The 26,404-nt window shown below is 42.4% G+C and overlaps 1 protein-coding gene across 1 annotated transcript in view; it reads left to right on the top strand.

The window, feature by feature from the left end:
• The first annotated feature begins 1,378 nt into the window (after positions 1-1,378).
• The window catches only part of COL22A1 (collagen type XXII alpha 1 chain), a 208,414-nt gene continuing 183,388 nt past the window's right edge, over positions 1,379-26,404 (top strand). Inside the window, exons 1-2 of the mRNA XM_030445839.1 lie at positions 1,379-1,469; positions 5,983-6,549. Coding sequence (XP_030301699.1) covers positions 1,379-1,469; positions 5,983-6,549 — 658 coding nt within the window. The remainder of the gene's footprint in view (positions 1,470-5,982; positions 6,550-26,404) is intronic.

The following is a 26,404-nucleotide window of genomic DNA, read 5'->3' as shown; positions in this document are numbered from 1 at the left end:
TCTCCCTCTCTGCATATGATAAGGAATTTTTTGAAATACAGCAGCCTGTGTTTTGTCCAGGGGAAAAACATCTCTCAGCAGCTTCCTAAGATTTTCCCCTTTTTTATTTTGTAAGCCAGAATGATGTGCACATTATTTCTGAGGTACACAGTAGAGACAGGCCCAACGTTTGACTGATCAAGACTGGTTTTGAACAAATGCTGACACCACCATTCTTTTTGTCTGTGATTCCCACAGAACCCCGTTGCTTTGAAAAGAAATATCCTAGAATGCATAATCGACCCTGCAGCAATGATCCACAACATACCATGTCCCCTTCGTGCCTCTTTTACCCAGTTATCAACAGCAGGAAGCTGATGAGCATGTTAAAGTACAGAGGAAGCAGAAATTCCCTAAAAACATTAACAAATAAATCTCTGCATTAAAGACAAAAAGATGGATTCAGGATCTGAGAGAAAGTTTTCCAAAATGATTCCTTAAGCTGCTAAGAGCTGCAGAGTGGAAATTATTCTTCCCCTGTGTGTACGTATCATATAGAATTACAATTTATGGTCTCTCTAATATAAAGATAGGAAAACAGCCATAAGTAAGTAATATATTTTTTTATTATTATTTTTTTAAATGAGTTGGTCTAGTGTTAAAAATTGTTAAACTTTTAACAGCCCAGCCACTTTGCCTGGCTTGTTACAGTACTGACTGACTTCAGTGGCTTCAGACAAGGTAAATGCAAACCAGTGACCTCAAGCTGGACATCATCCACCTGAGCTTTCCAACTAAACAGCTGAGAGATGCATTCTGAAGCTGCTGAGCTCCCTCCAATAGAGAAGGACTGATTGCAAGAAATATGTATATGGATGCATCCACGTATTTTTAGTATTGGTCATTTCTGAGGCTCAGCAAGTGGCAGGAGCAATGGGTGAAGTGGCAACTGGTTGTGTGGGAGTTGCAGTGGTTTGTATCCCAGCTCTGCCCTGTGCATCTCCTAATGATGAATGTGTGGGAGGGCCAGGTCAGGAATGGTTTCCACTCCAGTGCGTTGATTGTGTAGTTGGCAGTGGGCTCAATTAAAGTATAATAATCTGGTAATCTCTCTCTTTTTTTCCATTCAGGCTGCTGCACACTGAATAGAGCCAGTGAAAGGCTATAGCTTTTGAAAAGTAGGTGAACTCCCGCCTCTTTGTCTGAGCGGTTTGTCTGGTCAAGTAAAATGACAGGCAGAGGAGACAGCTCCCCAAAACGTTGCTCCCATGACTTGCATCATTACTTCTGTTTGTTTTTCTATGAGATAACACTTGCTTTTTATTTTCTTTCTAGGCTACGGCTTGGATTTCTAGCGAGCTTCTCACCACAGAGGAAAGACTGATGTGAGGAAGGAGATATGTTCATTACGGGGAGATGCCGAGTGCCTCATCTCCTGGTTCTTCTCACATTTGTGTTCAGTGGGGAGAGAACTGAGGCACAGAGAGCAGGTAGGTGCTGTTCTGCTGCCTGCCTTGTGCTGGGCAGCTGCTGTGGCTTTGATGTGGCTGAGAAGGTATTGTCAGGAGGAAAACAATATGGAAAGCAAGCAAAATAGACAAGAGGGGTGATGGTAGCTCAGGGCAAAATGTGATGATTTAAGTAGCATCTCTAGTTCTGATGCAGGCTTAGCATGATTATCTCAGCAAACCAGAGTGAGGGGAGAAGCATGAAGTTTGCTCTGAACATGCTTCCATCACCCCACACTGGCATGGAGATCACTTCCATTGCATTCAAACAATTCAGATTAGATTGGATGGATCTGGCTGGGACTTTCCCAGTGAGCTGAGCAGGGCTGGAGACACTGTTCATGCTCTCTCTTGGTTCATCTTGTCTCACTGCTCACATAGTCCTTGGTGTGGCTTCTGGCCTTTGTAAAAGAGCACTCTCCCCCAGATGCCACTGAATGCATCAGGGGGTGGTGCAGCTGAGGGACTTGACAAGGACCTGTTGTTTTTTGGAGGGGGAGTAGGAAGAGTTATCTGGATGTGAATGATGCTGTACCTCAGGGACAGAAAATGGTTGTAGACACACACAGCTAACTGATAGAAGCCAAAAACTACTTCTGAGGTAGTTTCTGTCTCTTTTTCTAGGAAAGATTCTATTCCTGGGTAATTTATAAGAAAAAAGAGGACTTTTTAGACTCTCCTCTCAGTCTGAGAGCACAGCTAAGTCTGAGCTGTTCTCAGGAATAGCTTCTTTACAGCTTTGTTACATGATCTAGGTAAGGCTTGATGAAGTTTAACTAGAATGAGTACTTAGTAACTAAACAAAGCAGAATATCTTTTTCTTTCTTCCTTCAGTTGCAGGAAGGATGTGGTGGTACAATTTATATGTTCATTTTGAGATGATTTGAAATAATTTGGGGCTTATGGCTTGTTTGTGAACTATTTTTGATGGCAGTATGACAAAAGGGTTGACTCAATGTCTACGCAGATGAACACAGCTCCTGGAATTATGCTTCCAGAGAAAATTTCTCACTCCAGAGAGAAAGCTCTGTAATTACAGAGCTGAAAGTTTATTTTCTGTGAATTATCTCCCATATTCTCTAAATGAGAACTGTTTCTGTCAGTAAATAAAATTGTTACAGCATTCTTAGAAAGCAAACTATTTTGTCCAGCAGTGGACATTATTTTTCTAAAAATGCATATTAATATTTACTAGAAGCTTTTCTGCTGCATTTCATCTCACTGCCATCAAGTCTGTAAACAAAAAAATTACTTACACCACAGAACATGTGCACAGATTGTTTCCACTGTGATCCTATGTGAATGGGTTGTTCCTTGTGATCCCAACTCCATGGGCATAGGTTGTTCTTATAGACACTGAAAGAAAAGGAGAACCTGGGATGCAGACTGATTTGGAAGCTGGCAGAGCAACAGATCATTTTTCAACATCACCTACAACACACCAGGTGTATATTCATGGGCATCATGCAATAGCACGAGCACATATGGTGTTACAATGCTTTTACTATTATCTGAGGGCACATAATCTTCATGGAGCTGAGCTACCCACACTCTCCTTTCCAGAGCTGTGAAGTGTTTTGGGGTTTCAGTCATCTTCAGGGCAAGTGTAGGATCTGAGGATGGCCAAAGGCACCAAATGTAGTTATGAACTGTAAGGTAAAATCTGGGTTTGGGAGAAGACTTAGTGATCTTAGCATATCAAGAAGAATTTTTTTTACAATGAGAGTGGTGAAACACTGTCACAGGTTGCCCAGAGAAGTAGTAGAGTCCCCTCCCTGGCAACATTCAAGATCAGGTTTAACAGGGCTCTGAGCAACCTGATCCAGTTGAATATGTCACTGCTCACTGCAGGGGAGTTGGACTTGGTCACTTTTCAAGATGCATCCCAACCCAGGCCATTCTAGGATTCTATGATGTAGTGTAATGAGGCAACCAGGTGCCACTAATTGCCAGGGAGTGAGCATGAGCTTGTGGCAAGCCCACCTGTGCCTAATTAGGGTGGGCCCCCACTGCGCATGAGCAGGACCAGAGGGCCAATAAAAGGTGAGTCCTGAGACACAGGCTCAGCTCAGTCCTGAGCATGCTTTGCAGCGAGGTCAGTTGCTCTTGGAGCACTGTATTACCTTCATTGCACCACTAGCACTAATTGCCCTCAGGGTGAGGCTCTGAGGAGTCATGAACCCAGGGCCTCGGCATTGCACTACTGCAGCTTAGCCAGCTGTGCCACCAGAGACTCACCCTGAGGCCTTTTATTGGCCCCCTGGTCCTGCTCATGCGCAGTGGGGGCCCACCATAATTGGGCACAGGTGGTCTTGACACAAGCTCATGCTCACTCCCTGGCAATTAGTGGCACCTGGTTGCCTTGTTACACTACACTATGACCTTACTGTAAGCTCAAAAGCTGGAACTCACTGAGGAAATCTGGCAACAGCATCATCACCTGCCCTCTGGGTAGCATGATTCATTTTTCTCTATGGTACCTCCATACTCTTTGGTCTATTCCAGGGGAACATCTTGTAGTCCTCAGCTGACATACACATTGTGTCAGGGCTCTAGATGTCAGTGCTGTAGCTCTGGTAGGGAGTGCAGTGAGGACAGACTACTTCCTAAGGCCTGGGAAGCCAGTAGCTGGGGGTCTCTGGGCTGGCAGGACAGGGTCTCACCACCCAGAGCCTGTTCCATCACTCCCAAAGAGGGAGGAGGGCAAGCTGAGGTTGGGAGCCAGGCTCAACAGACAATCCAAAGTTCCAGATAAGCTCATAGAGGTGAAGCAGGTTCAAGATCAAGTCAGGAACATGAGTCAGGAAATCACAGACTGGATCAGGTATAAAAGCAGCAGTCAGGGAGGTCCACAGGGGTGGGGTCGGTCTGAGATCTTAGTCACTGAGGGGCATTGAGTTGCTGGGACCTGGCTGGAACAAGTCTGATGTGAAAACACACAAACTGTACAGCAGGAAGGTCACATTTTAATATACGGAGGAAAAGACTGTCCTCAGTGGCCATACTCTACAGTTATGTGTTCTCAAAAATACTCAGATTTTCTGACCCAAAGAGATAGGTTGTTTAGTCCACATCAGAGCCTAGAGGAGGTCATGAACATGGTGATAGTGGAAGGGTTGGGTGAATCAGGCTCCTGCAGTGAAACATGAGTTGAGAGAAAGATCTGCTCTCAGTGGATGTGGGTAGATAGGGGCTACAAACTCAGACGCTGGTAAAGCAGCAGAGTTTAAAGGCAATAGTCAGCAGTTCAGGGGACAGGCACAACATCTCCAGTTCAGCAGGACGTGGGAAAGACCTGTTATTCCTAGAGAAATAAAGTGGCACAGGCACTGTCTGGACCAGATCTCTGTCTTGTATCACATGTGATTTGTTTTCCAGAGGTCTGGTCAAATTAACTTTTTACCACTGGTTCAAACAAAAAGTTGTGCTTTGTGAGATGAGGTGAGGCAAGAACTATGGAGCAACAATGGTTGGTGATTGTGACCATAGACAAATTGACTTTGTAGAGCAACTTTTGATCTTGAAACTCATAATTTGGTTAGGCATTACTGTCTATAAGAGTTAATTAAGTAAACATAAGGATATATTTATACATTTTGTCCTGCTGGGGCATTATGTTGATAAATCTGACATCTGCAGAACATTATGACTATATTGCCTCTTTCTTGGCTTCTGTATCTTCAGAAAGAGCTAAAAAAACATTTCCTGGGAGATCTACTTACTTGGCAAGGATCTTGGAAATATATGACTAGCTTGGCTTCATAGAGCAAGAAAGCTGCAATTGAAATTCATTTGCCTTTTGGATTACACAAACCTCAGATTACCAGTATCATGGCTGGAGCCAGAAGGGTGGTTGTAAGGACAGGAGAACTTTTCCCTTATAAAACAACTACTCTTTCTTGTCAAGGAAGCCATCTCAGTATTGAGTCAATCATCCTTCAGCCAATAGTCAATGGTTGAGAGAGCCTCAAAATGATCTTGTTATGAACTTGCTTCACTAAGATACCATACTGAGCAAAAGAATTGCTTCTAGCTAAGAATAAATAAATTATAATGTTAATGCAAGAGGGAACATGGAGGCTTCACTACTTATGGTCAGGATTGGCATAAGCAAGGTCAGGAAAGGTCTCTTCATCTGCCAAGGTCATTTCAGAGTATTTCTTGAGCACAGGCACTGCTATAAAGTCTGAGAAAATGAGCTTCATATGCATGCAGGTGGTGTAGGTGTAGGACTGAGCAGAGGCTTTTAGTAGTACAGGAAGAGAAGGGGTTTGCATTTCAAAGTGAATTCTGTGCTGATCTACTGTAAGATGTCCTGAAAGAGAGGAGGTGAATCACAAGGAAGAGAGTGAGAATCAGGATATTCTCTGCAGGAAAGCAAGGTTTTGCTTCTTCCTCCAAATTGCTCACTAGGGAGCCCTGCCTAGAGAATATTTAGTATGTCTGGTACTCTTCTTTCATCCTCCCTTAGCGATACTTTCTTCCACTCTTGCAGGTTGCAAGAATGTTCACTATGACCTTGTTTTCATCTTGGATGCCTCCTCCAGTGTTGGAAAAGAAGATTTTGAGAAAGTTAGGCAGTGGGTGTCTAATTTGGTGGAAACTTTTGAGATTGGCCCAGACAAAACCCGCGTAGGTGTGGTGCGATACAGTGATCGCCCAAGCACAGAGTTTGACCTGGGAAAGTACAAAACTCGTGAGGAAATCAAGGAGGCTGCACGCAACATTAAGTATTACGGGGGTAACACAAACACTGGAGATGCTCTCAGGTACATCAACACCTACAGTTTTTCCAAAGAAGCTGGTGGAAGACTTAGTGATCGGACCGTTAAAAAAGTGGCGATCCTTTTAACCGATGGAAGGAGCCAGGATCATGTCTTGGATGCAGCCACTGCAGCCCATCAGGCTGGGATTAGAATCTTCGTCGTCGGTGTTGGTGAAGTCTTAAAAGAAGAACTGGATGAGATTGCTTCAGAACCCAAGTCTGCTCACGTGTTTCATGTCTCCGATTACAATGCCATTGATAAAATTCGGGGGAAGCTGAGAAGACGTCTCTGTGAAAGTAAGTAGAGCTTCCAGTTCTTCTACATCTATGAGCACTGATTGTTTTCTTTCATTTTTATAATTCTATGCTGATAATTGTTTATTTTAGTGTCTTCCATTCTGTAAGAAGTCATTTTACTACCTAGAGTACGATGAGGTTCTCACTTCTGGGTTTTCTTGCCCAAGCCACCATTAAATGTAGGTCAGTTTCTAGTGGTCAACTAGAGGCCAAAAAGTGGAACCCCTTTGGTTCTGTTACTTTATAATATTTTTGACTACAGAATATGAAGGGTGACATTTATATGCAGAATTTGGTTAATTTTGGGTGGGAACAGGGGTTTTCCTCCTTAATTTCTGTCATTTTACTGTGAAAAAAAGTGTTCTGGAGGCTGCTGAAAATGATCCTTTTGGAAGCAAAACGATACTTGTGCTTTTCTGCCTTTCAGAATCCCAACTCTACTGGTGTTCACTAGTTCTCTGGCTATCAGCATAAAGCTTGGTGATGTTTTGAACAGCTTTTAATGGAGCAAGTGTGTGAAATTCACACTGAATAAGTGCCTTCCATCACAGATGAATCACTCTCATTCTTAGTGACTATATTAAAGTTACCTTGTTTTGCTGCTTTTTTTAAGTGTGTGTTGTAGCTACTGTGAGTTCTGTGGCTCAAAATCAAGAGACACTGCTCTGGTTCCTAGATCTGAACTTAAAAGACATGACTCCCTTTATGATTCAGTAATACATTTCAGTGTTACAATGCCCAGGTCCTCAGGCCAGGAACTTGTGTTACTGTCAAGTAGCATTGGATAGCTTAGGAAGGGTCAGGTAGGGTAGGATAAAATAGAACAGAACATAATATTTCAGTTGGAAGGGACCTACAAGGGTCATCTGGTCCAACTGTCTGATCAGTTCAGGGCTGCTACCCCCTGTCGTATGACTACATGCCCTTGCAGGAAAAAAAAAATAGTATGGGTAGTGGGCTAGTGTGATCCAAATACACATTATGGTATGGTGGGTATTGACTGTAAACTATGCAGACTGAAGGAGCTGTGTCTTTTACCCTGAAAATCTTGTGTAGTCACACACATGATTGTGGTAGAATATAGGGCAAACCCTTCTGGTGGACAAACTCTACCAACTCAGCTTCTTACTGCAGCTGCTGAATTGACAAACTGTGATTTTTTTTTAAATTATTTTTAATTATTATTTTTTTTTAAATTGTAATACATCCCTTTTCTAGAGCAAGTGTTGTCACTGCTTTCCACCTGGCTCTGCTTTATCAACTTCTCAAAAAATCATTTACTTATCAGTCAAAGTGTAATGACATTTGTCTGTGTCTGAGGCCACAGTGTGAACATGTGTCTGTGCCTGCCACACATTGTTAGACTGCAGAGGATTACTTCAAGCATCCATCATCCTGTGTGTGACAGCAGTCAATCTTCAGGGTGTTTACTTACACCTGCACTTGTGGGTTTTGATGGAAACAATAAAGGCTCCAAAAGAATAAGGTAAGGGGAAAGGTTTAGTTTTCCTAGATAGAGGGAACTTTTAAGGGGAAGACTTAAAGGGGAAAATTTCTCACTCGCTGAGGAGACCAACTCCAGTGCTGGTGATTCCACAATTGGGAAGGGTATGGCTGCAAAAAGGGCCAGCAAAGGACTCTTTCCTTTTTTGTTTTTTGTTTTGTTTTTTTTTTTAATCTAGGAAAGTGGATAATCTGTACCAGGCTTTGAGGCACTTGATCTAGTGTCTGTGCCCACTGAGGAGGATTGGAATTATGTGACCTGTAAGGTCCCCTCCAAGCCAAACCATTTGATTATTCTCCTCCTCTCTACATCAACCATTTCAGTTTGTAAAGTCATTGCATATCCTTCCTAAGTCTTTTCTTCCTATATTTAAAGCAAGGAAGCTGCTCTTTGCCAGTCTTGTTGTATTTATTTATTTAACTTATTAGTGTGAATGCAAAATGCTTTTAATGGACATGATGTTTAGATCATGTCTAACCAAACAAGAAATTCTTGCAATAAAGATGAAGCTGACCACTGAGACAGAGGATGAGGCAGTGAGAGCAGCAGCAGCAGAAGTATTAACATGGAGATCAGGTAACTTTTTTTGATGTCTGGATGTGTAAGGTGAGACCTGTTTTAGGAAGTGAGAGAGGGCTGGTGATGAAGAGGACTAAGTGTTTTCTTACATGTGTGCCCCTTTTAACTTTCGTGTTAGCACAGTAGGAATAAGCAAGGAGTTCACTGTAAGGGCTATGCCTTACACATATTTAGAAGGTAAAACTTTTAATAGCTGTTGTAGTTCACTTTCTGTGGTTTTAATGAAAGCATTGCTTAAAACAGGAACATTCAAAGCACTGGGTGGGTGGAAGACGTGACAAGGGCACATGCCAAACTGCTGTTTAGTTCGTGCACATTTTAAGACAAAAATACATATTGCCACAGCCAAGGTATGTTTTATAGTAGACATAATCCTTTGTAAGCCCCAGAGAGACACATGAATCAAAGAGTGGAAATGGCTAAGGGAAAGTTTTTTGTCACACTGGCCTGTGATGAGTCTTCCAGTCCTTGTTCTACTGAAACCTGAAGAGTCGTCCAGTGCTGCAAATACTGGATTTCTTCCCAGCAGCTGTCAAAATCACTTATCTGAGGTCTCACTGGATGTCTGTCCTAGACTCAGTCATTGTATCTTGCTATATTTGACTGAATTTATTGCTAAGAACTTGGCATTAAGTGCATTAATAGCATTTTAGCTCTCATTTGATCTGGAATTAAGCATAACAGAATTGAAAAGTAACATGTCTGCTCAGTGGAACATTGTGGCACTGTGAGATATTTTTTGTGAGATATTTTTGCCAAACATCTCCGTTACATTCTAGACTATAGTTAGCAGGAAAAAATGGGTGATGCTTTCAGAAGAAAGCAGGAGAGATGCATTCTGCTAAAAATTCCGGAGATGCTACATGCTTCCTAAATAGGGTTTCTGTTTATATGTTTTAACAGGCAGCTATGGAATACTTAAAAATAGACCAGCATCTGCTTCTGGTAGGTAAATAGTAGGTTTAAAACTTGTCAAAGAGAACTGAATGCTTTGATTTCAACCCAGATTCAATTTAAAAGTGGATCTGATAAGTCAGTGCATGCACAAAGTTGTCAAGCTGGCTTGAAACTGGTAGCACTGGGGTTTGACTGTATCATATGACATTTTAAACTCAGTGTGTGAGATGCTGCAAAAGACCCAAATCTGCTCAGAGGTAATAGTTTCTTAAAAAACCCTGGTTGCAGTGCTTTGGATACTGTAATATTTGAGTTTATTCTGTTATCATTAAGCCAGGCAGGTGATAAGATATTGTTTGCAAAGCCAGGCAAAAACATTCTCCAAAAACATTCTCAGTATTTACTGGCGCTGTAAATTAGAAGCCTGGGACTTGACACCATCAGAGTATATGCTCTGTGTGATTACTAAGCCTCTTCTCTACTGCAAAAGCCAGATTTCTCAGCTTGAAAATAAATTTGGCTTTAGAAATAAAGCCTCTGCTATGATTTTTTTTTCCAACAGCCAGTAATAGGAGAAACACAAGCAGATGTTTTCTAAGGAAGTACTGCAGGAGTATTGTGCTCAACATTGGACTGACAAGTCCAGTAGTGACTTCCATGTATTATGTAGCCCTTTCTGCAACCAGTTTTTACTTGTTTGTGAGCTTGATGAGCTGCTTGTCTTGATGAATACCTCTGCACAAGCATGGAAGACCAAAGGACTATGATGATCTGAATCTGAAATTCGTTGGAAACACAGGGAAATGAAGCTGAAGTGAATCAGTGACTGGTCAGTAACAAGGGTTTGTCATCGATTTCAGTTGATATAGTGAGACCTGTGATAAAATATCAAAATCAGTCACTTATTCATATTGTTCATAACGTTTATTTTTCTATTTGTACGTCTTTATTGTATCTGTGTTGTTTACACAATACATAAAATACATGTCCTGTAATATCACTGTTCTGTTACTGATTCAAAAGGGCTTCCAGCATTCAAGGGAACACCTTGAACAGCATTCAAAATAATAGTCAAAAAGCTTCAGAGATGTCTTTCTGAAGTTAGCTTTGCTCAGGTCCATGGTATCTTGACAGAAAATACAAGCTGTTTCTTCTTGACCTTCAATGTTAAAAATATCTTATGCATAGAGACCATGACAAAGGGCAGATGTCTGAATTGCCATATCTTCACTGACAGTTCCTAAGAGGCTTATAAATATTTTAAAATCTTATGCGAGTACTGAAGTATCTGAATACATCAGCAAATTGCTGACCTCCATTTTATACTTTCTGTTAAGCTCTGAGGTTTCACTGTAAAAACATTCAATTCTAGATGGTTTTGCATGACACATCATAGAACAGGAAAGGTGATAGAACTCAACACAGAAGCAGCAGTGAGAATCCTAGTTTTTTAATGAACTCAGCTGAGGTAGCAGTTTTAATTCTTTTAATTTGTTGAGCAGAATTTGTGGATGTGGGAATTTGTTGACTGGTTTTATTTTCATAGCTGGAGTATGGCTGTCTTTGAGTTCTTAAAAAGTTCAGCTTAGGCATAGTTCCAAGTCTTGGTTAGTCTTATTGTAAGAGCTCTTTTTCATTGTTGTCATGACTGGTAGAGACCTCTTAAAAATGTCAACATGGCTTCTTGTAATATAGCAGAAATTGGGACATGCCACAAGTGCACCTAAACATTTACTGGCAAAAATCTGTGGGACGCAGCTCTGTGTTGAATGCAGACCAGGGTGAGGTGTTTTGGGGTAATCACTGATGTCTAAAAGCCTGTTTAAAGTGTGATTAGCACAATATTTTCCTTTAAGATAATCTGACCCTTGTGCTTCTGTCCCATGTATCTGTCACACCTGACAACAGGCAGCATTCTTAGTGGAACATTCCACACTCACCTACTTAATAGCATGTGAAGGGTAAGGGCAGATACTGACATTTTGTTTCTGACTTGAAAATCTAGTAACTCCTAGATGGTTTGGGCAGTCTGATAAAAGTTCAGCGGACAACTGCTGCTCTTTTAAAAACTGCAGCTAGGCAGTGACCCAGCTGCTATCACCTCTGATATCTCCCATTGCTTCTTGATGCTCTTCTCCTCTACTTGCAGTGGTGGCTTTCTCAAGCTCTGTAACACCTTCAACTTGTAGCAGTCTCTCATATCTCAGATCACAGGATCACACATCCTTTCATCCCCACATTTGCTGGCTAACTGTGGTTTCCTGTGAAGGTATAAAAGGCCCATGATAGAATTTTTGACTGCTTTATCTTTTGCTTGACAAAGAAAAAAACATCACTTTTCAAAGATAATGTGCTGTGAGGAGATAAAGTATTTGATGGGGTTAGTGCTAATGACATTATACAACTTTCTTCTGCCAGGGGTGGGTTGAAGGACAGCCTGGTGTCTTCGATTATGGAAGGAAGCACAGCAAAAATTCTTTTCTCCTACAACATTTGTTTCTCAAATCAAACACCTAAAGCTCTCAGATATTTTCTAATTGCTCCAGCCAACACCAGCCTCAAGCAAGACAGTTCTGGTCTCTGGCAGGCACAGATCCTTGAGCTCAAGCAGTGAGCAGTGTCTGCTGGTTGCTCCTCAGCTCCTCCACAGATAATGTAGTAGTAAATGCTTTCCCAGATCATGACTACAGTTCTGTTCTGTCACTGTGCAATCTCCATGTCATTTGCATAATTTCCTATTTTGCTTGGGACTCTGAAATCAATAGGTTTATTCTAAGATTAACAACAGTGTAGTTTTACAAACAAAACCAGCTCTGATGCTAAAATATAACTTTATTCTTCCTTACTTCCTTCTCCCATCTGCCAGCACAGATATTTATGTAGCCTCACTGTGAACTACAGCAGGGAGCCAATGAATGAACTTGTTTTATTTCCCAGATTAGTTTCTACTCAGCTTTAGTTCACCCTGCACTAACATGGGCATTTGCTGTCTCAGGGGAGGAACTGGCACAGTTTGAGAACAAATAACAAGGGGCAGCAAGAAGACCTGGACTGCACCTTTCAGTAAAAAGCTAGTTCATATCAGCTTGATGAACATTAGCTAAGGACTTCAGAATCTGAGGAAAACCCTCCATGTATTCCCACTGTAAACAGAAGCCTGTGCTCTGCTTTCCTCTGGTTTAAGTGGGCATGAAGTGGGTTTGCTGGGCAGGTTCTTCCCATTCAAACTCCACTTGTAGGCTTCAGCACAGCTTGCTTGCCTTGGATAAACTGAATATTTAACAAAAATATCCCACCACAGACAGATCTCTTAATGATTCTGTTCCATTTTCCTTCAGTGGGCTTTTCAGCATACTTAACTATTGGTCCTTTCCTATTGACTTAGCTGTTTGCTGGCATAGCTGCAATGACAGAGCTCTCTCACCTGGGCCACATGCTCTGTCTTGCTGGAAGCATCATGCTGGCAGTCACTGGTAGGTGGGATGAACAGGCTGGGTACCATCTTCACTTCTGTACAGACCTTATGTTGGTCCCTCCAGGCACCACTTTCATCTTTCTGTGATCCTGCACCTGAGTACCTTCTGTCCCCCTGAATGGATGTTACAGATCTGTTACAGGATTGGAAAGTGATTTATCAATCTGTTTTATTTTCCCTTTACATTGGAAAAAGCATTGTCTTAGACATTGCCTTCAGATGAGGAGGAAATTCAACCTTGCAGCAACTGTGGTCTGATTCCTCTTTTAGCTTAGGGATGTCTGAATCCAACAGTCATCCAAACAATGTAATTTTAGACATCTTCCATGGCAGAGAGTGGTGTTATTGCTATTCTTCTTTGATAGAGCTGTTCCAAACCTGCAGCTTCATATGGACCACTGGAAACTTTAATAAGGGATGTTGAAGGTAGAAGTGGAATAAAATGAGACTGATTAAACCTTTTGCGCTTTCCTTCCTGATCTCCAGTTTCTTGCTCCAGCAGTTGCACACAAATAGTAGCATCATAAAGCATGGACAATCACTTTACATAAGGCAATGAATCTCCTGACTTCCAGCAATGTCTTGTCTGAGATCACAGAATCTAACTGAATGATAACATCTCCCCTTGTTGTTAATGGTTTTTTCCTGCATTTCAGGTAAGAAATCTTTGTGATCAATGTTTGATGTACAGTAAAACTAATTGTAAAGGCAGAGAGAAGATTAGACTCATGACAAATAAAAGTAAGGCCCACGCATTAAGAAGAAGCATTGAGACAATCAGGAAAAGTATGAGTCTCAGTGGCAGGAGAAATTATATCTTATGAAAAAGTAATGTGCCATTTAGCGAACAAAAAGAGGAAAAATATGGTGACTATGGGAGCCATTTCTAAATAGTGTAGGAATGAAAGAGAAATACAGAAATAGGAACAGGCAAAAAGCTGGAATATATTGTCATGAGCTGAAAGTTATTAGTAGCTTGGTTTTCAACACTGCCTGCAGCCCTCATTGATTTCCAGGAGCTGTGGGTGCTCAGCACTCTTAAAATTAGGCTGTGGAGTCCAATACTTATCCAGCTGCAGTCAGAAGGACATTTTCTGTCTGCTCCAAGGGAGTCCAAGAGACAGGGTAAAGAGAGAGAATTCACCCTTGGAGCAGGACTGCCTAGCTTGGGATTTGCTTTCTGCTGAGCAGATAGGGAATGTTCCAAAGAAAGAATAACCTCTGAAGCAGGGCAGATACTCAGCAGGAGGCTGGGGCAAGGCATGCAAAAATTTCTGAGGTTTCAGGTTTAGTTACAGGCTTTCTGTCCAAGGAAAACAGAGAGATGAAGGAAAAAACCCCTTGCTATGTGTCCTCTTCTGCAGTCAAGGCTTTCCTCCTCTACTAACAGCCTTAAACTGGCCTCCAACTTAAAGCACACCACCTATTTCATGTTCCTTGGCTATTCCCATAATAATCTAATGGTATCTGTCAGCAGAGGCTATAAATGAAGCTACAACATCTCCTGCCATGGTTAGGTGCACCTGTAAAATAAATTTTGCCTGTTTTCCCTTGATTGGGGGATGCATTTCTATTTTGCACAGGGAAAACCAAGTCTAGAAAAGTGCTATGGAGATTTAGTTCCAGTTCTTCTGGTGGAGGTGGTAGAATCTACTGCTAATGACAGAGAGGTGTGAATGAAGAGCATGCAATACCCCATGTAGTACATCAAAGGTCTTATCACAGCATATTAGACTTTTCCTGAAAGCCAATGGGCTTCCTGAACCCAGTGCCATCTTATGAAATTAATAAAATTTCTATTAAAAAGTGGTGGGCTTGGTCTTTCAGATCTTTCAGGGCTGGGTTGTTAGGTTTTTTTTGGTTTTGTTTTTTTTTTTTTCTTCTGGCTCCCTATATTCAAGTCTCAAAGCCTTGTGATGCATAACTCTAATGGGGGCTGCAGATCCCAATACTCCAGGTAATGAGGGAGGTACCATAGAGGGTGCTGGGTCTCACAGGAGGGACTGGTCACTAATTGGAACTGGTCACAAATTGCCTGTGACATGTAGGCACAAAAACTCTGGCCTAGGTAAATGGCCACTTTCTCATCAAATAGCTTCACAGGAAAATTTGCAACTTTTTGCAGTACAGATTCAAGGTATTTGCATCATCTTGAAGTTAAGTGGATTTTGGAAACAATTTTGCAGCCAGAGGTGAGCTGAAAAAACAAAACCATGCTCAGACCTCGATAAGCTGTCACAGTAACACCTGAAACAAAATGGGCAGCACCACCTTTTTTTTAAGATCTGTGATGAAACCATTGCTTTCAGCTCTGTGTTTTGCTGAGCTGTCTTTAGAAACCTATGTTGTTCATCTCTGTGCCCAAGACCGAAGCAAAGCTTGTCATTTAAATTTCTAAGGGCTTATTTTGAAGTTCTGTGTAGATTTCTAAAACATGTAAACTTTCATGGACTCTTTGCAAAAGAGATCCTTGTGGTTTTATTGCAGTTGAAACTCAAATGGCTTAAGAGTATCCTTTTTAATCCTTTGGGAACTTGAACTGCTGTATCCCCTCTTCTGTGGGAGTTTGTAAAGGGTATCAGCCTTTCTGCTGCTGAATTTCAATTTTCAATTTTATTTTCAAATGAACTGAGGCAACAGGCAAAATTGAATTGTAATGTACTGGTCTGCTGAGAATATTTCTTCCCCAGTGGTAGAGCTGAAGCATGGTTTAGTTGGTGGGCTATTTTTGGTAGTAAATTGTAGGGTTAGTGTTTCAATCCCGTCAAGTTCCCTGCACGTTACACCCAAAGACTAAATTCCTTTTCAAATCAGTAATCTTGTTTATAATGTGGAACAAAAGCAGTGGGAGCATTTTGAATACCTAGGAGAACTGCTTTTTTGATAAAGTAGTAATTAGATTCTTTAAAATGCAAACAAGAGATTGTAACAGGCTCTGCTGTATTCATGTAGCTAAAACTGATGGAGGAGGGTTCCAGAGTTTCTGCATAAAATTTCTTTTGACATGCTCTCAATTTTGGGAACTGTGACCACTGGTGCTGCTGTTGACCAGAAGTGGGGAGGGTATTTTTCAGGGAAGGTAGCTCAGTGGGTCACTGTGGTTTTTGTCACTTGCTGTCCTGAATTGTTAAAACAGCAGCCTCGTGTGATGTCAGGTTTCAAAACCTTGTTCATTACATTATAGCTCAATACTCAATATTTAGTGGCACTTTGGCTGTAACTTGATCTATACTGTATACAGCTAAAAAAATTATGTATAAATATATGTATGTGTGTGTATTTTTATATATGTATATATATAAAAATATACCATATAAATATATAACAGAATCACAGAATGATTTGAGTTGGAAGGGACCTTCAAGATCTTCCAGTTCCAATCCCTGTGCATGGGCAGGGACACCTCCTACGAGACTGGGTTTCTCAAAGCCCCATCCAACCTGTCCTTTTGTCACGGTTTAACACTGGCCCGGCAATTAAACCGAATAACAGACGCTCTCTTTAATCTCTCTCTCCCCTCGATGAAGAAAGGAGAGAGAATAAGGGAGAGAGACTTATGAGTTGGAAACTAAACTACACAACTTTAATGAAACAGTAATGGTAAATAGGGAAAAATTACTATATATATACAAATATACAGGAAAATGGAAACCACATTCCTCCCCCCTTTCCCCCAATAACTCTCACGTCACCACCGAGGCTATAGGGCAGCCCTGGGAAAGTCCAGGCTGGACTCCTGGAGTCGGCAGCAGTCGGGAACCGGAGGCAGGAACACACAGATATGGGCTGGCACGGATTAGGACCACAGGCAGACAAACGGACAGGATCCTTCCAGGATGCCGGGGAGGAAGGGAAGCAGGAAAAGATCTGGCTCGGCCCACGTGATGCCTCAAATTTATACTGAGTGTGACGTATATGGGATGGAATACTCTGTTTGGTCAATTCTGGCATCTATCTTGTCTGATCCTCCCTAAAGGAGGGCTCTGGTGGGACCTCTGTATCCTCCTGGACGGTAAAATGTTTTCATGCAGAGCTGATCAGTGTCCTTGGCCCTGCATACCAGTCTCTAGCAGTAACTATAAACATCAAGTATTATCAGTTCTAAAAGCACACACACTGTCTGAGAAACTTACTGTTAACCTCAGCAAATGCAACTACTTAAAGAGGCTCAGCTGAAAACAAAAGCACAGAAACAGAAAACCACCTTTATCCTGGTCCAAACCAGGACATTCCACCCCTTATTCCATACCATTTGCGTCATGCTCCAATCATTACTAACTCTTATCCTTAAACATATCTATACACAAATTACTACTATCTCTCTGTGCTAAAAATCACTAAGTAATTCAGTCTACAATTGCAGATGTTCATCTATTGTAGCAGATTCTCAAAAGAAGGACCAATTTTACAGTTCATGTCCATGGTCCACAAGTTGCAGATTGCAGATGGTAATTTCAAGGAAGTTACTGGATGCCAGCCGATGAACCTAGTTCTGGTTTTATCACCACAAAATCATCCTGAAAAACACTCATAGAACACTGTTAGTTTATACAACAGTTCACATAACAGTAGTTATGGTGGGATACAAGTTCATGACTCCCAAAGAGTCCATGCATTACTGATTAAACTAGACAAGCAGAAATTAGGAATTCTCACCTAGTGTTAGATTCCCTTGTGGTACACATTGTACTTCTCCATCTTTCATCATCACCCACCAAGTGTGTCCAGGCCCTTGAGCGAAAGCAACCCCACGAATGGGTTTACCTTTGCCCGAGGCAGGATAAATCCAAACTGTTTTCCCTAGCAGATTCTTCTCATGCACCACAGGCACTTTGTCCCCATCTACTGTATGTAGAAGATCTGACTGAGCAGGACCAGCTCGATTGATGGAACCCCTGGTATTAACTAACCAGGTGGCTTTTGCCAAGTGCTTGTCCCAATTTTTGAAAGTTCCACCACCCATTGCTTTTAAGGTAGTTTTTAACAGACCATTGTACCTTTCAATTTTACCTGAGGCTGGTGCATGATAGGGGATATGGTATATCCACTCAATACCATGTTCTTTGGCCCAGTTATTTATGAGACTATTTTTGAAATGAGTTCCATTATCTGACTCAATTCTCTCTGGTGTACCATGTCTCCACAAGACTTGTTTCTCTAGGCCCAGGATAGTGTTCCGGGCTGTGGCATGAGGCACAGGATATGTTTCCAGCCATCCTGTACTTGCCTCCACCATTGTAAGCACATAGCGCTTACCCTGGCGAGTTTGAGGCAATGTGATGTAGTCGACTTGCCAGGCCTCCCCATACCTATATTTTGACCATCTCCCTTCATACCAAAGAGGTTTCAACCTTTTAGCTTGCTTAATTGCAGCACATATGTCACAGTCGTGGATAACCTGCATAATAGAGTCCAAAGATAAATCCACCCCTCGGTCACGAGCCCATCGATATGTTCCATCCCTGCCTTGATGACCTGAAGCATTGTGGGCCCATTTGGCCAAAAACAGTTCACCTTTATGGTCCCAGTCCAGATCTATTTGGAACACTTGAGCAGCCTCATCTGCTCGTTGGTTGTTTCGATGTTCCTCAGTAGCTCGATATGAAGGTACGTGGGCATCTACGTGACGCACTTTTACATCAAGTTTCTCTAACCTAGTAGCAATGTCTTTCCAAAGTTCAGCAGCCCAGATAGGTTTATCTCTACGTTGCCAGTTGTTTTGCTTCCACTGCTTTAACCAACCCCATAAGGCATTTGCTACCATCCATGAGTCAGTATAGAGATAAAGTCTCGGCCACTTTTCTTGTTCAGCAATGTCCAAAGCCAATTGGATAGCTTTTACCTCTGCAAATTGACTTGATTCACCATCTCCTTCATCTGTTTTTGCAACTAGTCGTGTAGGATTCCATACGGCAGCTTTCCACCTTCGATGGCCTCCTACCAGACGACAGGATCCATCAGTGAAAAGAGCATATTGTTTCTCACTCTCTGGTAGTTGGTCGTATGGTGGGGCTTCTTCAGCCCGTTTTACCACTTTTCCTGGTGGCATTCCAAAGTGTTTGCCTTCTGGCCAATGTGTTATTGCTTCTACAATTCCTGGACGATTAAGTCTTCCTATCCTAGCTCTCTGTGAGATTAAAGCAATCCATTTACTCCAGGTAGCATCGGTAGCATGATGGGAAGATTCTCTACCTGTGTACATAAAACCCAGTACAGGTAATCGTGGTACTAGGAGGAGCTGTGCTTCAGTACCAATCACTTCTGAAGCAGCTCTGACTCCTTCGTATGCGGCCAGTATCTCTTTCTCAGTGGCTGTGTAGTTGGCTTCGGAGCCTTTGTAGTTTCGACCCCAAAATCCTAGAGGTCGGCCTCGAGTTTCTCCTGGAGCTTTCTGCCAGAGGCTCCATGTAGGACCATCACCTCCATCTCCGGTGTAAAGAATATTTTTGATGTCTGGCCCTGTTCGAATTGGTCCAAGGGCCATTGCCTGTACAATCTCCTGTTTAATATTCTCAAAAGCAGCTTGTTGTTCTGAGCCCCATTTAAAGTCTTTCTTCTTCCGGGTAACCTCATAGAGAGGTTTCACAATCTGATTATAAAGAGGAATATGCATTCTCCAGAAACCAACAGTTCCTAAAAAGGACTGAGTTTCCTTTTTGGTAGTTGGTGGGGCCATAGCTGTTATTTTGTTAATCACGTCCATTGGGATGTGGCGACGTCCATCTTGCCACTTAACTCCCAGAAACTGTATCTCTTGTGCAGGTCCCTTGACCTTGCTTCTTTTAATAGCAAAACCAGCCTCTAGAAGGATTTCAATTATCTTCTTACCTTTCTCGTAGACTTCCTTTGATGTGTCACCCCACACAATGATGTCATCGATGTACTGTAGATGTTCTGGAGCTCCACCCTTTTCCAAGGTGTCATGGATCAGTCCATGGCAGATGGTAGGACTGTGTTTCCACCCCTGGGGCAGTCGATTCCAAGTGTACTGGACACCTCTCCAGGTGAAGGCAAATTGTGCTCTGCATTCTGGTGCTATAGGAATAGCAAAAAACGCATTAGCAATGTCAATAGTAGCATACCACTTGGCTGCCTTTGACTCCAGCTCATACTGAAGTTCTAGCATGTCCGGCACAGCAGCACTTAGTGGTGGTGTAACCTCATTCAAGGCACGATAGTCCACTGTCAGCCTCCACTCTCCATTCGGCTTTTTCACTGGCCATACAGGACTGTTGAAGGGTGAATGAGTCTTGCTGATCACTCCTTGGCTCTCTAGTTGCCGGATCAGCTTGTGAATGGGGACCACAGCATCCCTGTTGACACGATATTGTCTACGATGCACTACTGAAGTAGCAGTTGGCAGACGCTGGTTTGTAGTCCTCAGCAATCCCACTACAAAGGATTTATCTGAAAGGCCAAACAAAGTATGCAGCCATTCTGCGTTCTCAGTCTTAATAGCTGCAGTACCAAAGGACCAGCGGTACCCTTTCGGATCCTCAAAATCACCTCCCTTGAGGTAGTCTATGCCAAGGATGCACGGAGCATCTGGACCAGTCACTATTGGGTGTTTATGCCACTTTATTCCAGTGAGGCTCACATCAGCCTTCACAATAGTCAGTTCTTTAGATCCCCCCGTCACTCCAGAAATAGTGACGGAGTCTGTGCCTTTCTGATTCGATGGCATTAGGGTGCACTGTGCACCAGTGTCCACCAAGGCTTTATACTTTTGTGGCTCTAATGTGCCAGGCCATCGAATCCACACAATCCAATAGATTCGGTTGTCCCTCTCCTCCACCTGGCTGGAGGCAGGGCACCTCTAAGCTTGAGCACATACAGCATTGTCAGTATGTGCATTACTGGAGCTTGCATCCCCAGTACTCACACCTGATGTGCATGGATCTTGAGTCACCAGCACTTTTGGGTTGGGTAATTCCACACTGGACACTTGAGCGGCCATCTTTTTAGAAGGACCTCCTTTTGCCTTCGGCTTACTCATCAACTTAATCACTCGGTCCTGTAGGTCAGCAGTAGGTTTCTTGTCCCACTTTGTCATGTCCTCTCCACACTCACACAGGAGTGCCCATAGAATTCCTCTTGGGATATTCTGTTTCCCTCGATTCTGTCTCATAGGAGGGCGTCTCCTCTTAATGGTGGCAATGGGGCGTCCTCCGTCTGTCTGAGGAAAAAGGGGTGAATGCAGTTTCTCAGATGCTCTCTTGATAGCTGAGACCCAGGCCCGATGAGGGGCTGTGACAGCCTCTTCACACTCTCGTGCAGTTTTAATCACATCACCCACAGTTGTATCCACTTCTACAGGAACCCATAGCAGTACTGATAGAGTATGGTTAAAAGGTGATGGTGCAGCATGCACAAACCTTTGCAACATAGGTTTAGGACATGGTACGTGATAAGGGTCTTCAATGTCATCATCATTATAGATCACTTCTCGTACAGCCAATTCTTCCAGATACCTGATAGCTTTTCCAAGTGTGGCTGCTTTGACCTGTGGGCAATCTATTGCCTCTTTATAGGGATATCTCTCCCTGACAGCTGACAAGAGTCGTTTCCACAGGCTAGTAGTTCCAGCCTTTTCCCCAAATGCCCGATCAATAGCTGCATCTTTGGCTACAGGGCCCAGCTGCCTGGCTTCCTTCTGAGTTAATGTTATGGTAGCAGCCCCATCATTCCAGCATCGGAATAACCAAGAGAGGAGTGGTTCACCTGTAAAACGGCTGTAGTCTTTTCTCAGAGTACGCAAGTCTCTCATGGAATAGGGCTGAGTAGATTCTGAGTCTGAGTCCTCATCTGACTCTGCTCTAGGGAATGCTGTACGAGGAGAGGCAGTATCCCCTGTTTCCTCTGTTTCCTCTATCACCTGGTCATCTTGTTCAGACTTGGAAGGGTTAATTTCTGATTTCCCTTGTTTTCCTTTTTTCCTAGTTACAGGGCCAACAAGTAACTGTGTGGGCTGAGGGGGAGAGGCTGAGGCATCTGCAGCAGTAGCAGCAGCAGGGCTTGCTTTCTGAGCAGCGGCAGTGTCTGTGGGAGTAGACACAGCAACTGGAGCTGCAGCCGATAAGCTGGCAATGCTGGCCGGCTTTATCTGAGTTGTGCCCTTGCGTGAGGGGGGGCGAGAAGCGGCTGCAGAGGCAGGAGTGGGGGTGCTCTCTTTACGAGGTGTGCTCGTTCCCCTAGTTGTAATTGTCTTATTCCTCACCAACATATGGTAGCACATGAAAATATTCACAGACACCTGAACAACAATGCCTACAAGAATCAGGAGGTTCAAAACTATAACAATCATAATGCCATTTTGACTAGAATCCATTGAACTCAGCCCAAGAGTGGTGTATTTCCTCAAAAGCAGGCTGAAAATGTAATTACCAACAAAGTTCTTAATCCTTCTATGAAACACCACTACACCATGCACGATGATATACATCAGTATTGAGGACCATATTGCAACGATGGTTCTTAAGCATTTCTTACGGAAGAAAAACCACATAGTAACAGCAATTCCAGCTGCGAATAAGCAGATTGCATACCCTAAATACCAGAGGTACGGCATGATTGGTTTAATTTCCAACCCTGTGAAATTTCCAAAGAACAAGGTCTGATTCCAGCTGAGGAAAGCCATTCTTTCACTGGAGTTGGAATTCAAACTGTTCAGGCAAGTTGGTCAAAATTTAAACTGGACTCGAGCCAAGTAGCTCGGGCCCCACGTTGGGCGCCAAAAAAATCTGTCACGGTTTAACACTGGCCCGGCAATTAAACCGAATAACAGACGCTCTCTTTAATCTCTCTCTCCCCTCGATGAAGAAAGGAGAGAGAATAAGGGAGAGAGACTTATGAGTTGGAAACTAAACTACACAACTTTAATGAAACAGTAATGGTAAATAGGGAAAAATTACTATATATATATACAAATATACAGGAAAATGGAAACCACATTCCTCCCCCCTTTCCCCCAATAACTCTCACGTCACCACCGAGGCTATAGGGCAGCCCTGGGAAAGTCCAGGCTGGACTCCTGGAGTCGGCAGCAGTCGGGAACCGGAGGCAGGAACACACAGATATGGGCTGGCACGGATTAGGACCACAGGCAGACAAACGGACAGGATCCTTCCAGGATGCCGGGGAGGAAGGGAAGCAGGAAATCAGGAAAAGATCTGGCTCGGCCCACGTGATGCCTCAAATTTATACTGAGTGTGACGTATATGGGATGGAATACTCTGTTTGGTCAATTCTGGCATCTATCTTGTCTGATCCTCCCTAAAGGAGGGCTCTGGTGGGACCTCTGTATCCTCCTGGACGGTAAAATGTTTTCATGCAGAGCTGATCAGTGTCCTTGGCCCTGCATACCAGTCTCTAGCAGTAACTATAAACATCAAGTATTATCAGTTCTAAAAGCACACACACTGTCTGAGAAACTTACTGTTAACCTCAGCAAATGCAACTACTTAAAGAGGCTCAGCTGAAAACAAAAGCACAGAAACAGAAAACCACCTTTATCCTGGTCCAAACCAGGACACCTTTTATATATATATGTATCTATATATATGTATACACATATAGAGGTAAAGACTGGAAAAGAAAGTTGTCCTTTCATCTTGAAGCATCAAAGGCTTTTTTTAACAGTGAGGTAAATAAAAAGCCATAACACATAAAAGCCCCAGTGAAGATGAAATACAGGACATTTTTACTGCAGTGTAACTAGACATGATCAACCCAATTCACCACCTCTGGGCAAGACTTTATTTAGCTACATTGCAGTAGAAATCACTGTGCTGTGTTCCAGCATGATTTTATAACAAGATGGATATCATATATTAGTTATCTACTATAAAAACCTCTCAGTTTTGCCAGGGAAGACATAACAGTTCTGTGAGAGGCTGCAATACTAATATGACACAAGTAGGATGGTGCAACAGAATTTTAGTCACTAGTGCTAGTGCTTTCTGGCAAATGAGTCTAATAGCTTGAGGTTGTTTCTGAGTTTTAAACAGATGGGGGTTAAAAACTGAGATTGGCAAATTTAATTAAACAATATCTCATCTTTCTATTTAACTATCTTTAGTGAGATTCATATCACTGAACTGCAGTGGCCTGAAAATTGTTTGTCTAGGCTATTTTGATAGTCAGTGGAAAGGAATAGACACCTCCAGAGAGGGATTCATCCTTTTCAAAGACTGTCCAAAATATGGCAAGGGTGTCTGTCTCTTTTCATTAACTTTTGAGAGAGCTCAGATAATCTGCTCACACCAGAATGCTCATTTTGAGGGCCAAAAGGAAGAGCTGAATCTTCCCCCCGTGTTCTAGAAATACAATATTTGGTTCCTAAATTCAGTAAAGACACCCCCATCTAGAAATACCATATTTGGTTCCTAAATCCAATAAAAACACCCCCAATCTGTTGGGATTTACATTAGTGATGTGTTTACAGGCCAGTGGGGTTGCCAGCTCAGGTGTGTGAGTTCCATTTCTCCTCCAGCTCTCAGATTCAAGCAGTTGCAGGAGGCAATGCCAGTTCAGAGAAGGATTGCCAAGTCTTGCCATATGTTTTGGGTGAAACATCAAGCTGCTAAATTGTACTTCATTCCTAAGAGACTACTCTAGTGCAGAGAATGGGCTCCTCTCCCTTATCTTGGCCTTCTTCCTAAATGTTGTGATAAATTGGCCCTTGAAGTAAAGTGCATTGTGATGCTGCCTGCTGCAGTCTGTTGACTCATTAGATACAGCAAGTAGATAATGCTTAAAAAAAACCCTAATGGATGAAATTAAGAGTAGCAGAGAAGAAGACAGCTATTTTAATTAATGTGTCAAAAGACACTTTTACTGGAAAATAGCCTTTGTGTTGTTGTTGTTGTTGTTAGATGAAGCATGAAGGTTGCATCCTGAGACAAGCCCACAAATCCACTCTTGCTTAATGATCTTTCTGGTTTTCACCCTTACAAAGTCAGACCCTAAACCAAACTGTACTCTACAGGAATCAAAATGGGAAGGATATCAGATCAGACCAGCTTGCATGTTAGCCAGGTCTGTGTTACTGGCTATAAGTATTGTCCTCCCAAACAGATAAGATAAGAATTCACTTGTGGGACATGTTGAAAAAATCCCAGTGGAAGAACTGTTGATGCATATTGTGGGTTTGAAGCTCTGAATGGGACTGAAAAGCTGATAATTGACTTTTAACCAGCAGAGTTCCTAAGTATGCGTTTAGGTAACTGAAGAAATGTTTGTTCAAGTTTTTCCATGAATCCACTGCAGGTTCTAGAAATGTCCCTGTGACTTGTAGCTCTGCTGTATTCTCTGCTCTGCTGGAAGACAGCACCACTTGTTTTAAATATTTTGACTCTTGTATAAACATGGCAAACATCCTAAGGTCATGGTAGAGAGAGAGAAGATGTACTCAGGGCAGACATTCCCAGGGGACTGGGATCACTTCAGTGGTCAGCCTTTGAGCCTCAGAATTCTTAAATGCATCCTCAGTGTTCTTTGGTGCAACACACTTCAGAGCTTCAGCAGAGGTAAAAAGGTCTGCTTGGCACTTTGGGAAGGAATGTCCTTTAGGTCTAGACTAATAACTTTGGATTTCTATTTTTTCCCCAATCCCTGCCTCTGTATTTCCCTACATATTTGGCAGCACCCTGCCTCAGGAGTACTGTCAGAGTATGAACACCTGGGGATGGTGCTCCTAGCTTATCAACAACCTTCAATCACTACTCCTCTTAGAGAGAAGCATCCCCCCTTCCATACTTGTTTGCCCTATTTATTCAGAGCTCACTGCTGTCATGAAAAGGCTGACCAAATATAAAGCCAGAAAAAGTCATCATTTCCTTAGCTGTATCAAATGGATCATGAGACTTACTTGAACTTTGAGTATATAACATCTCATGAAAAAAAGGCAAAGTGTCATGGAAAATTTACTGTGTTAGTTACAAATCAATATATTCAGGGAGGTGTCTGCTAACTATTCCTCCAAAGCTCTGTGCTGGAATAGCAAGTCATGCATGTTAATTTTTTAGCAGAGCTGTTTAAGGAAAAATGTAAAATGTGTAAACCTACACATCCTTTCAAAATTTAACATCATTTCCTCTAGCTCTTTCTATTCCTATTAGAAAGCATAGAAGCTGATTCTAGCCTTGTGTACCTGTCTGATTAGTTGTTCTTTGACTCTGTAGTGGTCTTGATAGCATCCTGAAGAATTATTTTCCTTGAGCTAATGTTATATTTATCACCAACTTTACATTTACATATTCACAGCTTTATATGCTCTGAGACTGCAGTTTCATGCAATGTAGGATTGTGCATAGGAATATCTTTATTTTGTGCCTGGTTCAGAATCAAGGATTTTTATCATCTATAATAAGCAGCTTATCCTAGTGGGTGGGATGGGGTTT

Source organism: Calypte anna, chromosome 2, assembly GCF_003957555.1.
Source record: "Calypte anna isolate BGI_N300 chromosome 2, bCalAnn1_v1.p, whole genome shotgun sequence".
NCBI classification, from domain to species: Eukaryota; Metazoa; Chordata; class Aves; order Apodiformes; family Trochilidae; genus Calypte; species Calypte anna.
This window is presented reverse-complemented; position numbering and strand designations above follow the sequence as displayed.